Source organism: Lepisosteus oculatus, chromosome 10 (assembly GCF_040954835.1).
Source record: "Lepisosteus oculatus isolate fLepOcu1 chromosome 10, fLepOcu1.hap2, whole genome shotgun sequence".
NCBI classification, from domain to species: domain Eukaryota; kingdom Metazoa; phylum Chordata; class Actinopteri; order Semionotiformes; family Lepisosteidae; genus Lepisosteus; species Lepisosteus oculatus.
In genome coordinates this window covers 31,713,559-31,739,137 of record NC_090705.1, presented here as the reverse complement: position 1 = coordinate 31,739,137, position 25,579 = coordinate 31,713,559, and the positions used below count along the sequence as shown (strand labels likewise).

The window sequence follows — 25,579 nt, the reverse complement described above, 5'->3', positions numbered from 1 at the left end:
AGGACGTGTCTTGAGGGAAGAAGAGTGCTTTAAAAATTTAACTATGAAACAGCGCTTTGGCTCATCTTTTTTGTACTGTGTGCTGCTGAGACCCAACTATTACACGACTATGAAAACAAAACCTGCTGTTGTTGTTGTTAAATCGTGAGCAACAGTGGAAGTTACCAGAAAGCTTTTGATGTGGGACACATTACAGAGGAAGATTTTAAAATGGTATTTTAAAATATATTTTTAATATTACAGAAGAACAACTTAGACGTAGGGGGCAATGTTTTTAAATTCCTTGATCACATTATTGCATTTTAATTATATTCTGTATTAGCCAAGTACAATTTTTATATTATATATAATGTCTCTCTTTTGGGTTTAATGTCATAAAGGATATAATCAAGAATGAAATTATCAGTGGGTGCCACAAGGCTTAAAAGTACAAGGTAGTACAGAATTAACTTTGTCTTGTGATCTAGAAACACACAAGTGCAAACAAAGGGCAAACTCCAATAACTCTTGAAGCCTTTGTCAAGATGGTTACAGATGTAGATTATACGTATTGGGGGAAGGTTTGGTGTGCTCACTGCCTTTGTTTGGAAGGAAATAATTGAACCCAGAAAATTATTTCAGACAGATTTTATTCCCCCTTGTGCCCCTCATATAAAGAGCGTATATTAACGGAATATGAGAGTTATTGTAGCTCATGATTAGTGCACTGTTTTTGGTTGTAGTTAGCCTAGGCTATTTTTCTTCTGCTGGCATCACACTAAGTCTGTCTTGAAAAATAAACTATGGGATTATCTATCATTTCAAACACTGCCGCATTTTTTACATTTATTGTATTTGTGACAAGTTTGTTCCCCTTTTTTTAAGAAATAAAGCTTGAATCACTTAGTAAGGCGAAGCTTCTGTTAATTTGATTGTCAGTTACAAATTTTGAACTTTCCGAGAAATAGACCATTTCCAAGTTGTATGTCTGGAATTTGTTTTTGATTAGAAACTGCACTCTGTTGAAAGAGTCGTTTAAGCCTGCGATTAAAGTTTCAAAGGAGAAAAGACTTAAAAAGCTTGCTGTATATTAATTTGGCTCTATTTTGTGTCCCTTAGTGAGAGAGAATAACATATGCTGCCAAACGTCTCTGTAGCATAGCAACGAGTATATTTGGTGGCGTGATGAGTAAAAAGGGCATTATGGAAACTGACCATGAGGAAGATTATCCATTATGCAGTTTTTGTAAATACCAAGAGATAAGCAGTCATTACATTCCATGAAACCTTGTTTAGGGGTCAGAAAAACTGGTGACAATATGTCTTTTTGTGCAGTTGTACTGTAGATTTAGACAGACACTGTAGTTGTCTTTATGTAAAACTGTTAAGATTATGCTTTCTTTAGGTTTGTTTTGTGTAGGTCTTGATATATCAGAATCAGTAAAAGAGGTTAGAGTGGCTGTTGAGCGTTTAGATTTTGAATTTTATTTTTAATGGAAATTTTACTTGAGAAGTACCTGAAAAGCAGCTGCAATTTCCCTTGCAATCAAGACTTTTGGCACTGAAAGCTTGTCTCTGCTTATATGTAAATTAATTATTTGCTCTTGACAAGGAAGATTCTTCATTTTATATTCTGTAGTCTTCAGAAACAGAGCCTGAATTTGAATTTGAGATTGAAAATGCTTCTTTCAAATGGCATTTAAAACATGTTAATGTACATGGGTCTCACACAGAACTAGTTTTGATTAAACAAACTTAAATCAATATGGAACTGCTAAAAATAATTTATTCTGTTTTTCATTCATAAGAAATGCATTGAGTCTAGGCTCAATGTAATGTTCATAGCCAAATTGGACAAATAAAAACAAGACCAAGACTTTTTGCAATTTACACATTAATCACAAAGCAGAATATATATTTAATATACATTTGCATGCTGTTCTCTTTTATATGTTTTATTAGTGTTGCTACTTTACCAGAAGCCTGTGAAGCATTTGAAAATGCAGAGAACATGAAAGAAAAAATATTCCTTGCAGGTGTTATCTTCTATATGGGGGAAAAATAGACCTTTAAATATTAATATTCACAGTTAGAAGTTTCAGGGTCTACTTGACACATTTTATATTACTTGTAAAGACCTGTAATACTTCAGCCAGCGTTGTATAATCTTCTCAGCACACATATCTTTTCTTAGTATTATCCAGCCAATTCGTGTTGGCAGACCTTAGCATTATGACAAGGTTGATATGCACTAGACATACTTATTTTGGAAGTATTTGTTGATGAAGCTATTAATCGGAAGAGTTTGCAGCTTAATTTCTAAATATATCACAGCAGATCTTAAAATCAAAACCTGGAATGAAGGAATCTTTCTGCTCCCCAGAGTACTTTTTTTTTTCTCCTTTCTCACGAGAGCTTTTTAGTCACCTACGAGCAGGACGCCAAGTTTTTCTATGTATTAGCTTCTTATTTTAGTAATAAAAAAAATATGAAAATTACTTATTACTACATGTATTGGGTGACAATTAAAATACTGTTTGCAGAGGGGAATGATTTTATACAATAATCTGGAACACTTTATTTGTGATTTTATTTGTGCTATTACTTGGGCTTGATTGATTGATCTCAGGCGAGACAACATTTGCATAACTGCATGAACCATTTTTCTGACAGCAACCTGTTCAGAATGCTGTTACACTGACAAACATTCCAAATTTGTCAGTGAACTTTGAAACCCTGTCACCAGGTTTTCAGAATACTTTTTATTTAGTCATTTTGTTTGGGTATTTGTGCAAATAACAGTAGTTTTAAAATATAAAATCCATAATCCATAATAGTGATTCAAAATGTGATTGATCATATGTGGGGCTCTGATTTAAAAGCATGTGAATATACGTTAATGAAAATACCTATGTAACATAATCGGTAAGGAGGTGAGTAGCATTTGCGTACTTGGCAACAAATACATTTGCAGATCAGTGTGGTATGCCATCTTCTTTCATATAATACTGTGATAATGTTATATTGAGATGCTTTTGCTCTGTCCGGCAGCCTTCAGATCAATTCACAGTTTAATTATTGTAAAATCTTGTTTGTACTGATATTTACTAGAATATGTCAATACTGTGCAATCCCAACGTTGATCTTTAAAAGCTGTAAGTGGCAATGGATTCAAACAGGCATTGGGAAATCAAATAATATAATTATAAGGTTAATTACAAAAACTAACAGAGATCATTAAATTAGCAGCAAATTGACTTTAATATCAACAGTATGTCTCTTGTTGTACTTGTTACTTTTGTACTATTCTTTTGCTATGTCGTGTTGCAAAATGAGCCTTCTTAAGGCATTTTGAGTTGGTTCTTATCAGTATATTGTGTTATTTAATGGAATGTTTTTTGGATGATTTTGTTCTGCACAGGACACTGGTATTCTGATCATGAGTACGGCACAGCATGTGACACACACACTAGCTTCATCATGTCTGTGAACCTCTCTTCATAATCCGCTCAAAATTCATAGAATTTTCTCACATCACAGTTTCCTTCCTGTACTCCTGAAACGCCAGACCTTTTCCCTGTTTCATTCTCTGATTTCTTTCCCCAAAACAGATGAAATGAGAGTAATTCAGAAAGGTCAGGCTCTTGTGTCTGAACACACCCATAATGACATACAGAGGGGTTCTGGTAGAATAGCAATGAGGAACTGTCGGTGGGAAATGCAGTTGAGGCTTCAGTGCAATTAGTGGTCATTTAATTCTTGCAGAATAAGGTGCATGAAAATAACTAATTGAATATGTTTGCTTCTGCTGCTAGCCTAGAGTTAGACTGAAAAGATAATCTAACTTTCAAATCTTAGATGTGCTTCTGCTTGTGGTGGTTCCTTTGATAAAAAATGCTCATGCTAAAGCCTTGTGTTATACAGTATATAAAGGCTTTGAATATATAGGTATGAATATAACAGTTATGACAAGATTTGAGAGGATTTGAGATTATGACCGGATTTGAGAGGATAACCATTTGTTATATCATGTTGAGTTTTAACTAAAAGCTTTATAATAAGGAAACCGTCTTTGCATGGTTGAGACATCTATAGGACCATATAAAAGATCATTGGCTATGATCGGGATTTTAGAGGCATCAGGGCAAATGTGTGTATGCAGTTTAACTTCTCCCAGGTGGGCAGACACTGTTAGCGATACACTAGAGAATACTCTTGACAGTTTATAAGGAAGACTAATGGACGGGGATCTTGAGGGCTCATTATTATGCTCTTGGTTAAGGCTGTAGAGCTGGTTACAGGTGTTGGTTGTAATTATGATTCGTGGTGGTGGTGGTGGTGTGTCGTGCACTTGGTTGTTGTGTGATCACATAAGGTGCATCGTTTGGGGTTATGGTCACTGGTCCGTGGCTACACGGTTTATGGATTTAAGAACATTTGGTTGTGGTTTTAACAGAACTCTTGGTAGGGCTCGGGGTTCTCAGTGAAGCACTGAAAGCTGGGTGTCCAGGCCTGAGGTGAGTGGGCTCTGGGTTGTCGTCAAGTCACTTGAGGTTACAGGCTCCTCAGAGCAGCAAAACAATAGCACCAAAGAAGAAAATCCAGGCACAGGTCAGCAAACATGCCGCCACATAAGCAAGTTTGCGTAACTGGAAAATCGTGAGTCAGCAGTGAAAAGGTTGTCATGGTGCTCATGCCAGCAGCAAGCAGGGATACAGATACAAGCTTCTATGCTATTTTTTGGGGGGCTTCTGTGCTATTTTTCTATGCTATTTTGGGCGGTGTGGTGGCTCTGTGGCTAAGGATCTGCGCCTGTGGCTGGAAGGTTGCCAGTTCGTATCCCACGGCCGGCAGAGGAATCCTACTCCATTTGAATACTGAGCAAGCCTCTTAACCCCAACTGCTCCAGGGCTGCTGTATAAATGGCTGACCCTGCGCTCTAACCACAAGCTTCTCTCCCTGTCTGTGTTCTCATGGAGAGCAAGCTGGGGTATTTGAAAAGACAAATTTCTAAACAAAAAATTGTATATGGCCAATAAAGGGATCTGATCTCTTCCTAGCTAGGGAAGCCAGCTTTTCCCCTGATTTCAGTATGTGAACTACAATGGAAAGGGAGGATCCTCATTTTAAAGCTTTGAGAACCTTTTGTTCTCCCACAGTCAGGATCCTGCTGCTGAAATGTCACTGGGCATGGATCCTTTTTTTAAAATAAAAGTCAAAACCATAACATTTTAAAAACAACTGTGGTGATGCTGAAAGTGTTTTTATGGTCCCTCTATGCTAATTGAGTGATGTGAAACCTGCTGTTATATTCTTTGTCTTGACTCTCATTTGGCCTTTTGAATGACATAAAGTATACATTGCCATATTTGTGTATACACAGTATACAGTAAGTGTATTGTTACAGTACTGTACAAAATAATACGCTAACCTGAATTCAATATCTAAATTAGGCTCCGGTGAACTACTATAGTTTTATTTTAAGAGCAGCAGAATACAATTTGAATAAATGTGTGAAAACTAGTTCAGTTAGTTTCTGAGGGTTCTAATTGAATATTCCTTAGGGCGGTATTGTGGTGCAGTGGTTAGCACTGCTGCCTTGCAGAGCTGGGGTCCTGGGTCCAATTCAAGACCTGGGGTTCTTTCTGCATGGAGTTGATACATTTTCCCCATGTTCTTATGGGTTTCCTCTGGGTGCTCCGGTTACCTCCTAAAGTCCAAGGACATGATGGTAGGTTAATTGTCTTCTGGGAAAATTGGCTCTGGTGTGATTGTGAGTGTTTTTGTCTGTGTCTATGAGTGACCTGCAGTGAGATGGCATTAAACGCAGGGTGTACCCTGCCTTGCGCCCGTTGCTTGCCGAGATAGGTTCTGGCTCCTCCTCGACCCTATGTTCGATAAAGTGGTTAGAAAATGGATGAATGGATCGATTATCCCTTATCAAAATAACGTAAACATTCCAGTGATATCCATCCAGTAAACAGCTCGATGGGCGGCCTAGAGATCAGCCTGTACCAGGGCAGTAATGGTGTTCACAGTGGGTAAGGAAAGAGTGCGTTGTCAGGAGATGTCCAGATCTCTTCTTCTGACTGAATACTAGCAGTAGGAACTATGTAATGTTGCATGAGATAGTGACGTTTAATGACATTTCCATTAGATATTTAGACTTTTATCATTAAAGCAGACATACGAGACATTTCAGTGGTACTGGAATTGTTTTGAATATTCTCTTTTTTCAGGTGGCAAAATGAAAGCTTTTTTTTTATCTGTTCTCGCTGTTCGCAGGTTATGCAGGTGGTGAGAGAGCAGATCATGAGAGCACTCAATACGAAGCCTAACTCGCTGGACCAGTTTAAAACCAAACTGCAGAACCTGAGCTACACCGAGATCCTGAAACTGCGCCAGTCTGAGAGGATGAACCAGGAGGACTTCCAGTCTCCCCCCATTGTGTGAGTATTGGCTTTTCCCTCCATTCAGGACTTGAAAGTGTGTGGGACGGGCTGCACGTTCTTTACTAAACAACCAAAAGCTTGGTTGTCATTTAAATTTCAGCCTCAGTCTGTGTAATTATAATATACAAAGACCAGCGTCCATTGTAAATTCTAAATTATTTTTTAAATCCCTTCTGTACATGAACCAGGCAGCAGCTTTCGGTGCAGAGTGAAGTACTGTAGGTTACTTACCTGGGGCTGATGTCTCTTTAATGTTCTGCTTCACTGGTTTCTGTGGTTACAGTTCCTGTAATTAGGTCTTTGTGGGCTTTATGTCGTTATTCAAAATAATAGCCTGGTATGGCTAATGTGAATACCAAAAGACACTTATTCTGTTAACAAGCATGTAAGACTATAAACATCTTCAGTTATTCATTTCTTGCCCATTAATAAGTTAAAACAAATGACTAGGAACAAAAAAAATGTACAGTTCTTGAAAATACATAACTAGAATTCAAATTCAATTCAAATATAGTAGGTCACATGGAATTATTCAAGTTATGAAAATTAAAATTTCATCTTTTGGTTTCTCCTCATGTGAAAACATTCAGTTACTGACGAATGGTTAGAGAAGAAGATTTTTTTTTAATGAATAGATGTTCCAATCCATTGTCATGCTTATTCATATGGGTGGCTTCTGAAGACCAGTATTTATCATGAAGACTAAATATTTCTTATAGGCTTGATTTAGAAGTTAATGATTCATGTCACTTAGGATCAAGCTTCATATAAATCAATTTTTAATTTAAAACTAGAGTTATAGCTGATATTTGTTTTAATTTGTTTTAAAGTGTCTGACAAATAAATAACACAGGCTTTATTAAGGATATTAACAAGCTGGTAATTGCATAGAACTTCATGTTGAGTTATGGTGTCAAAAGAAAACAGATTATCTTGTGGACTGTAACTGTTATTCCAGTTAACCACTGGAAATAGTACTTTAAAGCCCTTGAAGTAGCCTTATTTGGTACTATTAATCTCATAGGCAGACATTGTATTTAATAATTAAGTGTGTGATTAAATGGAATATGGAACATCTATAAATCCTTGTTCAAAATTAATGGAGTTAAGTTAAAGTCCCATTCATTAGCCCTTTGAAGATAATTATTTACTTAATTATTTACATTTTGTTTTGGAGGCCATTATTTTATTTTCCATGCAGACCTTTTAATCCTGCACACGGTAAGAAGGAAAAATTGCTTGCACATTAGTAAGTGCTGAGTAATGCTTTCTGTGCATTGATTTAATTCTGCACTTTTCAGGACTGAGCAACACCCACAAGATGAATTGTACTCTGCAACAAAAGCTGGCATTTTGAAGTTTTCGGAAAGCTGATCTCAGGCATTGATTTTTACTCCAAAACTCAGTATTTGAGGGAAAAACGTGGGAATTATAGGCATCATCGTGAAGCTGAAAAGAATATAGGGATCACACATTTGTATGCGACTATTGCAGTGCTTCATTTGTTGACACTGATCACCTTGAGCATGTCGCATTGGTAAGGAAAATCCAAAAAGTAAGAGTATACTGTACCTGATGATCATAGTGTTGACGTTATTGAAGGACAGGATTCAGGATTTACTCTTCAGTAAAATAATTGATATGCCGCAGTCTGAATTCCTAAATGAAATACAACATTGTGTTGCAACTGTGAACCCCTGAAGAAAACCAGAAAAAACAGTGCTGTGATTTGCTAAACCTTTGGGAAGTCTAGTTTGCTACAGTTTCTGAAAAAAACACAGATTGCTGACGAAAGTACTGTTCTTTGAATGAGTAATTTTGGAATCCTGCTCCATTACTGAAGTCTGGAAAAGACTTAAGGTGCACTAGTAACACTAAATACAAAAGTACTTCTCAGTGGTGTTTTTATTTCTTGTCTGTCTGGGATAATTGGAAGCTCTCTCTCAAGTTCTGATTTAATCATGTCTGTGTGAAATATTTCCATAGTTTAATTCCAGTTACCATCAAGAAATAAGCAAGGAAAGAAACAATATTATAAAATACGATTATTTTTTTCTGAATTCATTCTGTTTTCTTAAAAAGTGACATTAGTATAAAACAAATAATAACCCTTCAACTACAAACATGATGTTATAGAAACTGAAAAACATAATTCACGGAAATGGAAATGCAGTTAAAAAGATTATATATGTTACTGTATAACAATGAAACAGTAATGAAATGTACGTTGCAGCATGTTAGTTTTGATTTTAAGTCATTCATATTTTTTTATTATCTAGTATGGAATTGCTTTATGGCAAGATTCCACCAAAAATATTTCAACCACTTAGAAGTGAATGTTGTGTATAATCTCAGCTCATAAGGTTAATGAGCTAAGATTTCCAAGACATTACTAACAGGATACTGGAAATTAAATTTAAATTCAATTAAACAAAAAAAAAAGAAATTGAATTTGGAGAAAGGAAAGCAATAGAAAGATTTTTAAAATAATTTGATCAAACAGTATATTCAGGTTTTCAGGATAAGGCACTCAAAATATTCAAACCCTGTGACTTTTATGCTAGTTGTGGTGCTGTCTGGAAGAGCTGTTGTTAATCTGCCAGTAGGTAACTCTTGTCATTGCAGAGCAGACAACAAGATACAGTATTTTACTCATACTGTAAAATCATACATCAAACTATAAACATCAAAATGAGCAGGAGGATTTGTTGTAAAAAAGAAATATTTGAGGGAATGATCTTAGGTTTCACATTTGTGTAATGACTGCAGATCTAAATGCTTTTCAGTTTCTATTCCGAAGCTTTTCCATTCTTTTTGTTAAAATAAAGAAAAAAGGAAAGAAAATTATCTTGTAGTGTATAGAAACTATTTATTTTATGATAAGCACTTTGTGGTCCATTGGTATTGTGTACAGTATATTTCTAATGTACTGTAGATACATTTAAATAAAGCCTAAGGTGCATTAGTTCCCTGTTTTAGATAAGCTATCAGAAAAAAAACATTTACCTTACAGCACTCTCTAGCAGCAGTGCAAATGAGAAACCTTTCAAACTAGTTTTTAATTTAGAATCACTAATTAATTTTTGTTAAGCCCATCCAGTCTGGAATAGCTAATTGTGTGTTTTTCATGTTTCTGCTCACGGCAAAAAAACCTGCAGCAACAAACAGGAAACAAAGAAAACCATTCCAATCTAATTTGGTTTAAAATGTTTTTTTTTTGTGAGCGTGGGATATTTAGCATTTTAAGATGGAAACTGATGCATAACTTTATGGAATTAACTGCTTGCTTGGTGCTTGTTATTTTTAGGACTTCGTTTTAGGGGTAAAAAAATCAAACCATTTTTGATAAATGATTTTCTTTGAATCGAGCTCTCAAAATGCCTTTTCTTTTGCCCAGGGAGCTGAGAGAGAAGATCCAGCCGGAAATCATGGAGTTAATCAAGCAGCAGAGACTGAACAGGCTGTGTGAGGGAACCTGCTTCAGAAAAATCAGCAGCCGGCGGAGACAAGGTACATCTTTTTCTCCACAGTCCACACGCAGGCTGCTGCCTCTCGCATAGTCACCCTCTGCTCGACTTGTGTAAATGAATACACAATGTGGTTTGATCCGTCTACCTTACCCTGAGGTATGTTAAGGTGCTGGACTCATGTACTTGAGCAAATTCCTGTGCTCCACCCAGCTCTGGAAGTGAGCATCAACACTGATGGAACAAGTAATCGGTTTATTCCATGCTGAAAAAAAGAAGAGAGAAAACACAACGTTTCGGCCGTGGAGCCTTCTTCAGGTGTGGAAGAAGGCTCCTGAAGAAGGCTCCAAGGCCGTAACGTTGTGTTTTCTCTCTTCTTTTTTTCAGCATGGAATAAACCTATTACTTGTGCCTTTGCAGCCTACACATGCTGACACAGCTACCCACCTGAACTACATCAACACTGATGGGCAAGTACCTGCAGTAAACTAGCTTCACGTCCACAGGGGGAATCACACACTTTACACATTATTTTAACACCTCAGAAATTGGGATAAACTCTGGTAAATCGAGTCTCTAGACTCATGTTTAGACTTGACTTACAGGACCATACACGGAGGCACTGGTTAGGAAAATGTCCTGGTTTGTAGCGGAAAACGTTTTTCATAAACGGAGCAAGAATTTTCATTCAGACCTCACTTTCATTGGTGCACCCTAAATCACTGAACCCAATTCAGTTCTGAGAAATGCAAACTGGTTACTTCCTCTAGCTTTTCTTCAGTTGGTGATGTCTTTAATTTTTCAGAAGCTGTGCTCTTTGAGGGACTCAAAACACTTAGTTAAATTGGTGAATTGTTAAATTGTTCTGAAGCAGCAGTTATTTCATTGAGATTTCTTTCCCTCTCATTTAGTTCTACAATTCCAAGATGGGTTACATGTTCTGAATAAAACCCCTTAGTCTTTCTGCTGATTAAGTCTCCAGGTGCCAAGTTTAGAAGGTGCATACATCGCACATGTATTGCAAGACTGTGAAGAATTACGGGAAATTACATTGCTGTGACTCATTTAGGAGCCTTTTTAATGTGGTATCTAATTTGTAAATGTAAAATCTGAAAAAATAACAAATACTTGCAAATTGTTCTGACATTTCTGTGAGTCCTGCCTATTGTGTTACCGGAGGTACCTGTATATTGGGGTAGTTTTGTACTACAGAATTCAGTTAGCTCTTACCTATACCCTCCTAGTCCTTAAATAATGCTGTGTGCTATACCATGTCTATAAACTGGAATTCGCCCAGATTTAGTGTGACTTATTTTGAACTATAATGTAAAATAAACATGCGCCAGAAATGGGCCTTTTATAATTTTATATGTCTGGCCCTCCATAGCTGTGCTTTCCCCCGTGAATCTCTTTTGTGTGCTTCAAAGCTGATTTTGGGCTCATTTTATTAGATATCTAGTGGGCAACTGATCAAAGCTAATGTTAAGTTTATTCATTTTATTAATACAGGATAATTAAACTAAAATACCTTCTGCAGCCCTGACATTGTTCACTTGCTGTAAAAAATGTTTATGCAGTTCTGCTAAATGATAGTCATGGTTCTCTTGTATCATATTGATGTTTTACTCCAGAATGTACATTATAACACAAAATATATACCAGACCTTAAAAACACTCTTAGAAGGGCGAGCTGGACACTTCATAATAATGTGGTTTTCTTCTTTAAGGAATACATCATTTACATCAACTAGAATAATGTTGGTCTCGTCTATGATATAGATTTTTAGTGCAGCTTTCTTATTTTCAGGAGAATTTCTCATTCATTTAATACTGTCACACTGTCATCTTTTTATCCAACATCACATTACCCTCCTGTTTCTTAACCAGTAACAGTATACACAATAATGAAAAGCACCCTTAAACATTTGTTCAGTTTCCATGTAGAACTTCAAAATTTTTATTTTTATATAAATAAGATAAATGTATTGGATGTAGATGATAATCATTATTCTAATTCATATAATCGTGGGAAAAATTGTCCCATAGGTAGTTGATTTATGAAGCTTTGAGGCAAAATATTTCTGTACCATTAAACAGTGAACTGTATAAATCTGAGTAAAGCCTCTTCCACTTCAAATAGCTGGTGAATTGTGGAGCAATAAAGCTTTTACACTTCAAATTGAAGTGTTTGGGGATCTTTCACTCTAATATCCTTTTTCACACACTTGCTAGCAGAACTTGAATTACTTCAGCTAAAACCCAATGGGAACTGTTATCAGTTTGCCTGTTTAAATTGGCACTGTTCACAGTTGGAGAGGATTAAACTATCAAGAGATTATGCATTTCCCAGCCATTCCTTCCTTCATAAACATCTCATTTATTCTGTACGTTCAGCTCAAATGTAAGGATTTTTTTTGTACTGTACATTTATCAGTTTTTAAGAATCCGGCTGTCCTCTTTGTAATTTCTGTTTTATTCTTCATAAAACTGGCATGTTTAAAAATTAATGCCGCAAGACAGCCAGTGATCTTTTTTGAGTTGGAGGTTATTGGAATGGAATCTTAAATTCACTAAAGTGCCAGTTTGTTGAATATGAAACTAGTTATGAGTTATTCATGCTTTGTCGCTACATCACCTTTGATGAAGCCATACTTTCATACTTAAACTGCCTTCACTGTCCAAAATAATTGGAAACCCAACTTAAAAACAAGTGGGCCCTTTGTTAAGTTAAAACAGTTAAGTTTGAGTGTAAGACTAGAAGCACTTCTAGTAGTTTTTGGTGGAATTAATTTTTGAGTGGTTGTTTTGGTTAATGAAGGGGTTGGAATCATGCCACAGACTTGTCATCCAGTTGGGTTTCTTATATGATGGTCAGTATTAAAGAGGTACAGTACGTAAAAAAAAATCTAAAATATTCTAGATGTAGATTCTGGTATAATTAGTGGTCACAATAACAAATGATTAAATAGAAAGGTTGGAGCTGTACACTCTGCTTAGAAATAAGATTTAGATGGAATTCAAGAATGGGCACACACCTTGCAACTGTTATTTAAAACAGATGTGTCCAGAGTGTTTCTTGCAGGTAGCAATACCAGAAATATAATGTGAGAAATACTTATTTTGATGGAGCAGTTTATTCTTTTTGGACTTTCCAGCCAATCTGAGCAAAGTAAAAATGGCAAAACTAATGTTTAAATATACATTATAACAAAAACTATAGAATTTAAATCAAGGGCAGTAATTGTTGACATTGTACAATGCAGGAAGATCCCATTTAGAATATTCTGTACATTATATTTTTGGTTACCACATTACAAAAAGATATCGCTGCAGTGGAATCACCAGAGAAGAGTGTCCAAATGTAGCCCTGGGCTTAAAGTAATCATAAAATATCACAAGATCATCTTGAACTATAAGATTACAAAGGAACTTGGTTCAAGTATTGAAAATCCTCTGAAAGATTCACCTGAATAAACTTCAGAATCAGCATGAACTATGTTTTCACAGAAGTGTAACACATACTGGAAGGCACAAGGAGAAACTAAGAGGGTGTATGTTGTCTTGAAGAAGTATTTGTACCCTTCTTGTGTTGGCTCGTTTTGTGAACCTACAAATTCTTGTGTACACGTTGTTTTAATCTTAATATTTTATTCAAAGCATAAATGCAATACTTGAAGGGTAGAGGTAGAAAAAAACCTTATTGTCAGCACTGATGAGAAGACAATTCTGCTTTCAAACTGCTTTGAGGGTTGCCTCTTGTACATCATTTGGCTTATCAAACAACCCAGCATTATGCATAATTAAATTTTGTTTATTTGTATACTTTGTATAAGATTGTGGATTATTTTTCAAACCCACTGAAATGTATAAATTAGTCATCTCTGAGATTTTTTCTTAGGCATGTATAGAAGGCTAGATTTCTCTTTTAATTGTGACTTTGTCCTACAACACTGGGCTAATATAGCACAGCATCCTGATTCAATACAATACATGCATTCTCTCATACATCATCCACCCAAAATGACAGCATGGGTACAAATAATTTCAGTTTATTGCAATACAATACTTTGCCCTTGTGAATAAATTCTTGAATTAGAAAAGAAAAAAATCTACCTTTTGTAGCCTTTTGAACCCTTCAGCAATTTTATGATTTATTACAAGGCATTTCTAGTTGTATTAGAACATCTGAAATTTAACTGCACACTGCGTTCATTGCAATGAAGGAAAGCCGCAGGTTAGGTAACAAATGGAAAATGGAGTTCAGAAATTTTATCCATTCAATTCAAAATGTAGGCTGAGCAGAAAAGAAATATCAAACATTAAAATGCCAAATACTTAACTGTTGAAGTGCATGGTTATACGACACACACTAATTCAGTAGATTCAAGTGAAGTCGTCTAAAAATCCAAAGGAGAGAGACATGAATTAAAAAGCTGGGAATGAATCCCTCTGGCACCTGGCAATATGCATCATATAAAATAGTATAGAATGGGTAGCGCTGGACTTCAGAAACATGATTTATTCCTGTCTTCATCTGTCTACTCTATCCTTCCTTGGTTTAGCATTTTGGTTTTCATTACCGCCTCCTCTTTCTTTCTGGCTCCTATTCTTCTGTTTCTGTCTCCCACTCCTTTGCCTTGCTGACTCAATCACCTGATTCTTACCATTCTCTTCCTACTGTAAATCTCTGTGCACCTCCTGTGTCCATATGTGTGTCATGATGTACCTCACCTGCCTCCTCCCAGCAGCCAGCAGCACAGCGATCAAGCTGAGTCTGATCCATTAGATGTTTTTCTGTTTTAAAATAAATTAATTCTTATCGGGCTCAGTGGTTGTTTATTAACACATGGCTTTCTAGCAACTCCTTTACCTGAATGGGAAAGACAGAAAGCTTCTGATAAGACCACCTACAGAATCATACTTTGGTACCTTGCAAGCTTTATAGCTCGTCACAGAAGAATTTGTACCAACTGGGGAATCCTGGACACAATCAGCTAGGGCCATAGCCTGCGTTCTGAGTGAGTGCTCAGGAAACTTAGTTGTAGAATTTTTCTACCTTAAAGAAATGTACAGTATGGATAATTCTCGAGTTATCGAGATAAATAAGTAGCACGAGTTCTTACCTGCCCTTCACATCTTTAATAGTTACCCAGGCAGGAAAGCGAACAAACCAAAATCCTTCCTGTTTATGTAATTAATGTACAATTGACATGTGTGGTACATTGTGAAGGAGTGAATTAAGCTGTGTTTTGATAGCCTCCATGGCTTGGAAATGTAATGCCTTTCTGGCATTACTCTTAAATAAGAGCGCTTAAAATTGCATGCAGACTGCTGCATTAAGGTTTCCTAATCTTTACAAAATGTAGGACAGTGCAGGCTTATGTAAAGGACACATTTCTTCTTCCATTAATGCCTCTAAGATACAGCTTTACAGAAGACGCTTTTATGTCTTAATGGAAAATGCTTCTTTATGCAGTGGCACTGCTGAAGACCCAGAACTGCGCTGACACTTGCCTTTTTGTGTCTTCCATTGAACACCTTGCTCCATTAGCTTAGGAGCTACTCTCAACTTAACCTTTCTGCTAAGTTTATCATCACAGCCAGAGAAACTAAGAAATGACATCACTTCTGTTCCTTAACTCTCACACACGCGTTTTAATCAGCTAACAGAGTTGTACATAAATTTAAGAGATTAATTAATCATAATGCTGAAGAACCTGGGAACATACTGTACTCTGCTCCCTACCTTGGTAGAAATATTCAATGAAATATAGAACATCACAAAAGGGTGCCTAACCAAAATGTGTTTTTTTTTTGTTTATATTTTACCTTGCAGCATGGAATTAACATCCACTGATTCCATATCCAAAAAGCACCTCTATTACTCTCTCTCTGCTCACAAACAATGGCTTTGGCAGTACTGTAAAAACACTTGGAGCTGCCTGCAAATGCAGTCCCAGTCTCAACTGCCAAGTGTCTATTTTCAGCAATTATATCTTGGATGAAACGGTCCTTCTGTGTGCCAGCTAGCAGCCCCTGCTCCATAACTGAAACATGTCTGCTTTTCTAACTCTCCAAAGCCTTGGCACTTCAGAATATGCCAGGCCTAAATCTGAGATGGAACATATGCCCAGGCAAAAACTCATGCAGCTGCTCCCCAGCGTGAAATAGCCAACACTAAAGTTCCATCGAAATCCAACCCCAAAAAACTCTACTTCTTGCACAAGAAATTTACATTAAAATATGAAATTCTAATTTTAGTGATATAAATATATTAAGTCAATAAGGTCTCCTTGAATTGGCACTCTGTAGCAACTTCTAAGAGCACAGTGACATCAGTGAGGGACTCCTCTAATCAGGACTGACTCTCCTGCAAGGCACTGTGGCAGATGACTCTGACTGGTGAATGTGTCAGAGGAGTGAGTGGTAATAACCTCAATGCGTATGGCACAGGCATCATAGTTGGGTAATAGAGATTCAATATATTATATAAATTACTTAAGAATGAAATAGACAGGAAATGATCCTCTGTGGATAAATGTGTAGTTTGAAATGGAAGCTGTCTTACAGATTTCTTTTGTGAGTATGAGTAACAATGTATACTGAACTGGATGTGGATGTTTATTGATTCTCTATACTTTTTTTCCAGATAGATGTTTCTTTCATTTGCTAAACAAGCAAAACAATAGTTCTTAAAATGGTGAAATGTGCAGTTATAATCTCAACCTACAATACAAATGCAATCACAAAATGGTGTCAATTGTTCTGTTTTTGGTCATGTTTTATTTGAGCCTTCTGACATAATGGCGTCATAATCCATTCAACTGCTACACGAGGCAATAGGTACATGCATAATGCTTTACAGGGACACGAACAAATGATATAATGTGCACAAAAGGTTGGGATATTTGTTTGAGCATTGCATCATATGAAAGCGCTATAAATTATGCTTTATTTTTCTATAGATAAGTTCTGGTATTGCCGACTATCTCCAAACCACAAGGTCCTGCACTATGGAGATCTGGAGGAAAGCCCCCAAGGAGAAGTGCCCCACGATTCTCTGCAGGACAAACGTGAGTCACTCTCTGGATGCTCCATAAATAAGCAGTTCATCATCCAAGGGATAGCTTTTGCCTATGAACCAGTAAAACCATGGTCATATTCAATGAGGAGTCCCCAGTCCTCCCTCCGTGTGTGTGGAGACATTGTTCAAATTTATGTTTGACTGATTTTCTCAGTGGTGCCTTCTAAATCAATGGTTTTGGATAAGAGATTTCCAGCATGGATTTCTGAAATCATGACAGGAGGTCTGGCTAACCTCATTAAAATCAAGATCACAACTTGCAATACAAGCACAGGTTAATTTTTATAAGCACAGGACAAGTTCATGGCAATAACAAGACTGTCAGGTTAACAGAGCCTGTTATTTTTTTACACTGTTTAGTTTTGAAAGATCGCAACATCTATGCTTCAGTGTGTCTTCATTTGTGATATCTATAGGCCAACTTCATTGATTGACTTTTAAATGTTCAAATTCAATTAAATGTCTAAGTACTGTCTTTTACTGTCTAGACTGGAAAAATTACATGCCTTCAGCTTAATATTGTGTTGTTTTGTAGTGAACACTTTAGGAGCAGCAAATGAAATCCAAAAAGATTTAGATATTTAAAGACTGAGCAGACATATGGCTGCTCTGGAATCAGTCCAGGGAAGAGTGACAAGATACATTCTGGGGCCTAAGATAATGTCCTATACTGACAGATAGAAGATGCTGAACATTTTTAATCTTGAAACCAAAGAGTTAAACTAATTTTTGGTTAATTGATTTTGAATTTGAATTCAACTGTATTGCCCCAAAGGGAATTTGTCTTGCACATCAAGAGCCCATAGCATATAACACACATGACAATAATCCAACACAGCAACAGTATAATACCATGATACATAACAACATTTAACAACGTTGCTCATTGTCAGAACTCAATCCTGTATCATAAGATTAAAAACAGATGATAAGCTGATCAAAACAACGATAACAATATTTCTCCCTAACTGGTCTAAGCATCTCATCCAGGCATACTATAAATCGAAAGAAGCCAGAGTATCACCTTCAAAAACATGGCTAGGTAGATTGTTCACACTCCCACAACCTTTTGGATAAAGAAGTGCCTCTTGTTACCAGTTTTAAATGCACTTCCAAATTGCTTCCACTTGAGTTCTCTGGTTTTTGGCTTAAGGGGATGTCCTACATTGACTGGCTGAAGAAAATAACTCTTTTAGTCTTGAACAGAGAAGATTAAAAAGCACCCAAGTGTTCTTCTTGCTTCTTTCAAGAAACGTCTGGATGAGATACAGTACCAATTAACTATTAACTACCAAGTGGACTAGATGAGCTGAATATCCTCATCTCATTTGTAACCTCATTTATTTTAATATGTATTAACAGTCTGTCCTCATTTCTCAGAATTTCAAGGTCTTGGAATGAGTCCTGTTGATGCTTTCTGGACTTGCTATGAGGCTTCTTTTCGTAAGAAGGATAGGATAATTTTGTGTAGTGCTGCAGATGTGGTCTAACTTTGGATACAGTACAGTTGTATCATAATTCTCTAGATTTGTTCCCTACAGACTTTCCTATCTTTCCAGGCAATTTCCAGAAGAGCCACTGTTCCAAAACAGAACCCTAAGCTAATAATGATAAATTGACAGATGCACAATAGGAATTAATAATAATAATAATAACTCTTATTTATAAAGCACCTTATAATATATACTAATAATTCTTACACTTATATAGCGCTTTTCTGGACACTCCACTCAAAGCGCTTTACATGTAATGGGGACTCCCCTCCACCACCACCAATGTGCAGCCCCACCTGGATGATGTGACGGCAGCCATAGTGCGCCAGAACGCTCACCACACACCAGCTATCAGTGGGGAGGAGAACAGAGTGATGAAGCCAGTTCGTAGATGGCGATTATTTGGAGGCCATGATTGGTAAAGGCCATTAGGAAATTTGGCCAGGACACCAGGGTAATACCCCTACTGTTTTTTAAAAAATGCCCTGGGATTTTTAATGACCACAGAGTGTCAGGACCTCATGGTCAGATTAACACTCGGATTGAGACGGTGACTATTTTGTTCATAGCGGAAGGTTTTATGCTACTGACACTCAGTTGCTGTGCAGGAAGGGAATGTTTTTATGGGCTTTAGAATACCACCTAGGTATAAGCAAAATGAAACATTAAAAATTCTTCTTGTGGACAACGTTCTTACACTTGATTTATTGTGACCACACAATAAGTTGCTGAATCCTTAAATTCATGAATAAAGTTCATGAACTTTGCTGGTTTCGACAAGACCACAATTCAAAACGTGTTGGTGATGCTATTTATGATGCTATTACTATATTACTATATATTAGAATCACATCTCATGCTAATTACATTCCTTATGGATATTAATTCCTCTAGGTAATTTCCCTACAAGTTGCATTATTTCGGTATATAACCAGGACTTACGAAGGGACAATTATTATGTTTGGTAAGCTGCAAATGAAACACACAATCTAATTTATGGTCCCTAACCAAACTCTGTTCCATTAATTTTTATGAGAAAGGCCTCCAGCTTTAAGTCATGAGTAAAGTTTGTACTGTTATACTGTAGCTCCAAACACTCCATATTTATGTTGCAAAGGAACAAGTAATAGGTTTATTCCATGCTGAGAAGAGAAGAAAGAAAACAACGTTTTGGCCGTGGAGCCTTGTGAGGTCACACATGAAGAAGGCTCCACGGCCGAAACGTTGTGTTTTCTTTCTTCTCTTTTCAGCATGGAATAAACCGATTACTTGTTCCTTTGCAGCCTACGCATGCTGATGCAGCTTCCCACCTGAACTACATATTTATGTTGTTTTTATGGGAGAACATTCCTCTCTATATGTCATTTTGCTGTATGTCACAACAGTCAGGTCACTAACCCCAACAACATATAACAGGGGCCACCTGTACTGTAGTACAGTAGTAGTTAATAATGTCTGCTTTCTGACTTATATGAGTTGTACTTCTGTGAAGGAAAAATATGAGTTCTTGAATTTAAGCTTTGGTAATCACAAGCAGTCAATGTACTTTGTTGCCTAGTGTAATTTAAATACACTTTTCTTCCTGTAAAATCAATAGTTATATGCAACTTCATTGCAATAGCCCATCTCCAATAAGACATTGTTCCTTGATGTCACCACGAAAAGTACCAGCAGTAAATTTAAGTCCTTTGCAAGGTAGTGAATGTCTTATTTTACCAAAATAGGTTGTCCTGTACTCCTTACACATATAGGGATTTTTTTTCTTTCTGTTTTAGTACCAGTGGCTGATATCAAAGCTGTTGTAACTGGAAAAGACTGCCCTCACATGAAGGAAAAAGGAGCTCTGAAACAGAACAAGGTGAGGCTTACTTAGGTATTCATCTCTCATATTTTGTGTGGGTGCCAAGTAAAATATGCTTCTTTATCTCTGTACAATATATTATTTTGTAGTAGTTCCACAAACCGAACCAACAATGAAATACGTTTATCTTACAAAGCAAAAAATATTTTATTTTCTTCAAAAGGAAAAGTTTTTGTTTCATTTTGTTTCCAGTTTCACCCCTATTTTTCACAGTGGCATAAAGAAAAACTGTGATGTGGAGTACTATGTTCTGAATATAAGGGTTCTGAAGGCTTTCATTTTGTACAGTAATAAGTCATCTTTTCTGTGAAAGGTAAACTCAGGTTTTGCAAGTATTGAGATTGTATAATTTAAAACAAATTCTTCCATGTCAGCACATTCACTCTTATGTCTGAACCAGGCTTGAATGAACAGATGCGATGCATACTACCCCAGAGGCATTTTAGTAATCTTATTCTGTTTTGATAAGCAGTCTAATTACCCAGGTCTACAGAAATTGTTGGCTAATGTTGTAGATACTGTTTCCAGCTCATGCAGGGTAATTGCAAGGTTAATGTCTTGTTGACTATTTCTGTGCAAGGTGTTTGTGTACACACAGATAAGGAACATAAATTGCACCTAATTTGATGTTATGGTCTTCTAACAAATTAGCTTCATTTTTGCAGCACATCCACATTTGATGTAGCATCTGCAGAGAGAAGTTTAATTCTGTTTTATTTCTGCTTCTTGAAATAAGGAAATGTGTCCTTGTTTGGCTGCCTTTGTGTCGTGAGTAGATTTAAGCTTCTGCTGGAGGAGAAAACCAGTTTGATTTTGTCGTAGCGAGTCCGAGAGAGTCGTAGGGGCTGTTAAGAGCACTGTGACTGAGTCGCTGGGGGTGTCACACTACACAACTGACGGTAACAGGCACGCACTGCGACTCTCTACAATGCGCTGTGATTTTCTTACGATTTTGTAAATGAAGGCTATGGGTAGCATTTTAATGGTGTTTGTCTGTAGGTGGGCTAAGAGGCAGGTAAACATAGATGGTCAATGGGGGGTTTCTGATTATCTACTCTGGTTAATTGACTTCATAGTAAACCATTAGAACCAAAATAAAGGACAAACATTCAATTGCCATAGACACAACATAAATACAAAGACAAGGGAGGAAGGAAGACATGGAGGGCAACAGAATCACTCTCCTCCAAGATTGTGCCTTGCAAGAGATCTGATCAGTGTTGGAGACCAGATTCTGGCTAAGTAATCTGAACATTATCTCTTATTTAATTGAGGAAATTCTGATTTCCTGTACTGTGGAATCCTCGGACTAAAAACATTCTCTTTAGTTAGGTGGTGCAGTTTTATTGCAGGGAGATAGCTTAACATTTGGTTTTGGACATCAATGTTGTAGGAAAGGAGACTTAATCTGTTTTAGGATCCATTTATTATGATGCAGGTATAACTGTTTATGGCGTGTTAAGACTTTGCATAGTGCTTTCAACTTAAAGGGGTAGAAGATCAGCCTATAGAATGCATTGAATTGTACATGTGGTATTGTGTAATACTGTGTAGTTGCATTTTGTTAATAAATATTTATTTGTCTCATCGAAGTTTGACCCTGAGCCAGAAAAATAAAAGAACTGTGCCAGTGCTACAAAATAACTTGCGTTCCATTTCTCACGTGCCTCAAATTATACCTGAAGCACTGGCTATTTCCTGCCCCCTTTAGTTTGTAACAATGTCATAGAGGGGCCAATTAAAATGAATGTGAAATTCTAAAGAAAGCATCTTCGAGATTTAATTTATACACTCAAAATAGAAAGCTTAATTTTAGAATGCACGGCAAAGGTGCATCCTTCCCATTTTCACTCAAGATTAGTTTAAAAGGTTGGAAGTGTTGCTTCTGTCATCAATCAAATTCTGTGTATCTGGAGTCTTATCTAGAGAGACTCATAACCAAAAGTACAGATTTTGTAGACATATTGTACATTTCAAGCATTTTAGAAATGTCATATGTTTTTATTTTTTGCCTGACACTAATTAAAAAATTACTAAAAAGGCAATCATCAGATGAAGGCTTCAGATCAACACCTAAATAATATTTTTAGAGTGAGGTGTATGCAACATCACCCACTGACCATATGCTGGAAATATTTGCATTTTTTCATAGCTACAGTATACTGGAGAATTTTACATTTGTTTTTTTTTTTTAAATGGATTAAACAATGTAACCAAAGCCCTATATACATTCAATTATTATTTTAATTTGGAATTACTCTGAAGAAGGGCACTGGCGGCATGTTTATATTGCTATTCCTTTCTTTAAGCTGTTCATGTATATTAGCGGCTAGGTGAGTCCGTCACAAAAAATCCGTTTGGTCTTTTATTTACCAAAATCCGTTATAACATTATGTGGGAGTTCGAATGTATTAGTTTCAAACAAAAGAGCTGATCAGTGTAAAACGTGAATGTTATCTTGTTGCAGGAGGTACAGGAACTTGCATTCTCTGTCCTGTATGAGTCAGATGAATATTTAAATTTTATTGCTCCTGACAAGCATGAAGTAAGTATCCATTCATTATTTTGTCAGTTCTAATGGTGAGAATATGCATTGGAAAAAGATTAATAGAATCATGCTGTAATGGCATTTAAGAAAATTCACATGCTACAGGAAGGGATTAATTCATTTTTTCAGGTGATATTGTTTCTGTTTTATTTTAAATGTCGGATTGAATCATTTTCAGTTTACCTCTGCTTTTGTTTTACCAATATTCGTCTTTTTTCAAGAGATCTTGCACTGGCACACTCCTCTAACTTTATCTGTGACTAAAATGTACTCGTTTTACTTGAAATCAGTGATTTTTATAGACATCACAGTGTTTTAGTAGAAGATTTTCTCATTTTTTCAAAGGTTTGTAAATAATATCTCGCATGGCATGCTGAAACTGTGCAGCATTCATACTGTTCCTTCAAGAAAGTCGTGCGGGGCTTGTCCTGATTTGTGCTGTCATGTGTATTTCATCCTGCAGTACTGCGTGTGGACAGATGGTCTAAATGCTCTTCTGGGAAAGGAAATGAGCAGCGAGCTCTCCAAGACTGACCTGGACACACTCCTTAACATGGAGATGAAGCTCCGCCTCCTGGACCTTGAGAACATCCAGATTCCTGAAGCCCCTCCCCCCATTCCCAAAGAGCCTAGCAACTATGACTTTGTTTACGACTGCAACTAACAATGGACTTGACCAGTTACTACTTCTTCATACTGGAAGGAACTTGTAAGAACAGAAAAGAAAGAAAAACTGGATCCTACTTTAACCTTCTTCTTTTGTTTTGCTATACTTGCTAAACTTAACTTTTTTAGGTATATTTTGACGTAATTGCAGCACTTAATAACTTGCCTGTGAGGCCTTCTGAAGTGTATCATCATAACAACCACACCTAGGCCAGCAGTATCCAGCTCTGGTAAAGCCAAGAATTGTACAAAGTATTCATGTACCAAACATCACAGAGCTTCAGCAGTGAAGAACGTCATGAAAGGACTAGGATCACTTGAGTTCCACGTTTGCAGATTCTATATTTGATTTCTCTGTAAATTATTTCTGAATCTTCGTTTTCCTCAAAATTATGTTTTTATAGCTGTTCAATACAGGATCCTGTAATGGTTTCCTGCCTCAGACTGTGGTTTCGACTACAGGAGGAAATCAAATGTTGCACATTGTTACATGTGGCAGCTATGTCTCCAAGCAGAAGGAAAAAATGGTTTACAGGTTGCTTTTTTCCTAGATTTAGTGGTATCAGATTCACAGTTCACACGGACTGTTAAATCAAGTGCATCCTCCTTAACTTGGCACTATCATGCACAGAAACTGCCTCTGACATCTTATTTAATAAATCCTGCTTTGAGCTTAAAGCCGCGATTCCTGATGCCAGTAGAATTGTTATTCATGCTTGCAACTTGTTCATTTTTTATTTTGACTGTGTTCTGTTATATTGGCTGTTACATTCCAAGGCAACATTAAGCTTTTGTTGAGTAAGCTTGTGTAGCCTTTAGTGGTGTTTGTGAAGTTGCCAAGTAGTCAGTATTATGTCAGTGTTTCAGTGTTGAGCATAACTCAGAAACAACACTTTTAAGGAAGTACAGGAATATTTTTTTAAAATAAAATTTCATCCCAAATTTGAAATGTATATTTAATTTAAAAAGATCATCTGTCTTTTTATGATTTTTACCTTAATCCATTGAAATGTCTGTTCTCGGTAACTTTGCCCTTAAACCTGCTGTGTTTACATTAAAATTTCATTAAATTAGTTGTTGCATTTCTTGCGTACATTTGTTTTTCCATGCTGTATGTTGTTCATAACTCTCAGCTTTTATGTGGTGATGTTTTTCTTCCTTGTGTGCCCAAGCAAGTCACTGTGTAGGGAGCACAGGTGTCAGAGTAGACCCTGAAAAGTTTAAAATGTAATCCCAGCTCCATGAATCCCATACACTTGATGTGGAGTGAAACTTTTCAATACTGATGATTTAAAAACTTATCAAAAGTCTCAGGGCAGAAATCGCCATGAAAAGCAAAGACAACCAAATGATCTACTGTCAGTGAAATCCATAGATTGATTGTCACACACAGATAAAGTCAGAATGTCTTGTTGATGAAGGCCAATCCTGTTTGTAAAAAGCTAATATCTCTCTATTGATATCTTGACCAGTCTTCACTTGAAAAACATGCACTTATATTTGTGAAACTTTACTGCTGCACATGGACATAACAGGGAACAGGGAAATAGCAGCAGACATCACATCTGGCAACCCACTGAAGCTTAGCCTGGTCAGTACCTGGGTGAGAGACCTCCTGGGAAAAACTAAGGTTGCTGCTGGAAGCGGTGTTAGTGGGGCCAGCAGGGGGCGCTCACCCTGTGGTCCATGTGGGTCCTAATGCCCCAGTATAGTGACGGGGACATTATACTGTAAAAAGGTGCCGTCCTTCGGGTGAGACGTAAAACTGAGGTCCTGACTCTCTGTAGTCATTAAAAATCCCAGGACATTTCTCGAAAAGAGTAGGGGTGTAACCTCGGTGTCCTGGCCAAATTTCCCAATGGCCCTTTCCAATCATGACATCCTAATAATCCCCATCTGTGAATTGGCTTCATCACTCTTCTCTCCTCCCCACTAATAGCTGATGTGTGGTGAGCTTTCTGGCGCACTATGGCTGCCGTCGCATCATCCAGGTGGGGCTGCATATTGGTGGTGGTGGAGGGGAATCCCC

The 25,579-nt window shown here is 36.9% G+C and overlaps 1 protein-coding gene across 6 annotated transcripts in view; it reads left to right on the top strand.

Annotated features, from left to right (window-relative positions):
• Positions 1-24,623, top strand: part of elmo1 (engulfment and cell motility 1 (ced-12 homolog, C. elegans)) — a 153,884-nt gene extending 129,261 nt beyond the window's left edge. For all 6 annotated transcript variants that reach the window (XM_015357490.2, XM_015357487.2, XM_006635778.3 and 3 more), the window contains 6 exons: positions 6,265-6,428; positions 9,829-9,941; positions 16,864-16,971; positions 20,251-20,333; positions 22,804-22,881; positions 23,348-24,623. In XM_015357490.2, the coding sequence (XP_015212976.1) occupies positions 6,265-6,428; positions 9,829-9,941; positions 16,864-16,971; positions 20,251-20,333; positions 22,804-22,881; positions 23,348-23,548 (747 nt within the window). In that variant the 3' untranslated portion in view covers positions 23,549-24,623. The remainder of the gene's footprint in view (positions 1-6,264; positions 6,429-9,828; positions 9,942-16,863; positions 16,972-20,250; positions 20,334-22,803; positions 22,882-23,347) is intronic.
• Positions 24,624-25,579: the final 956 nt, after the last annotated feature.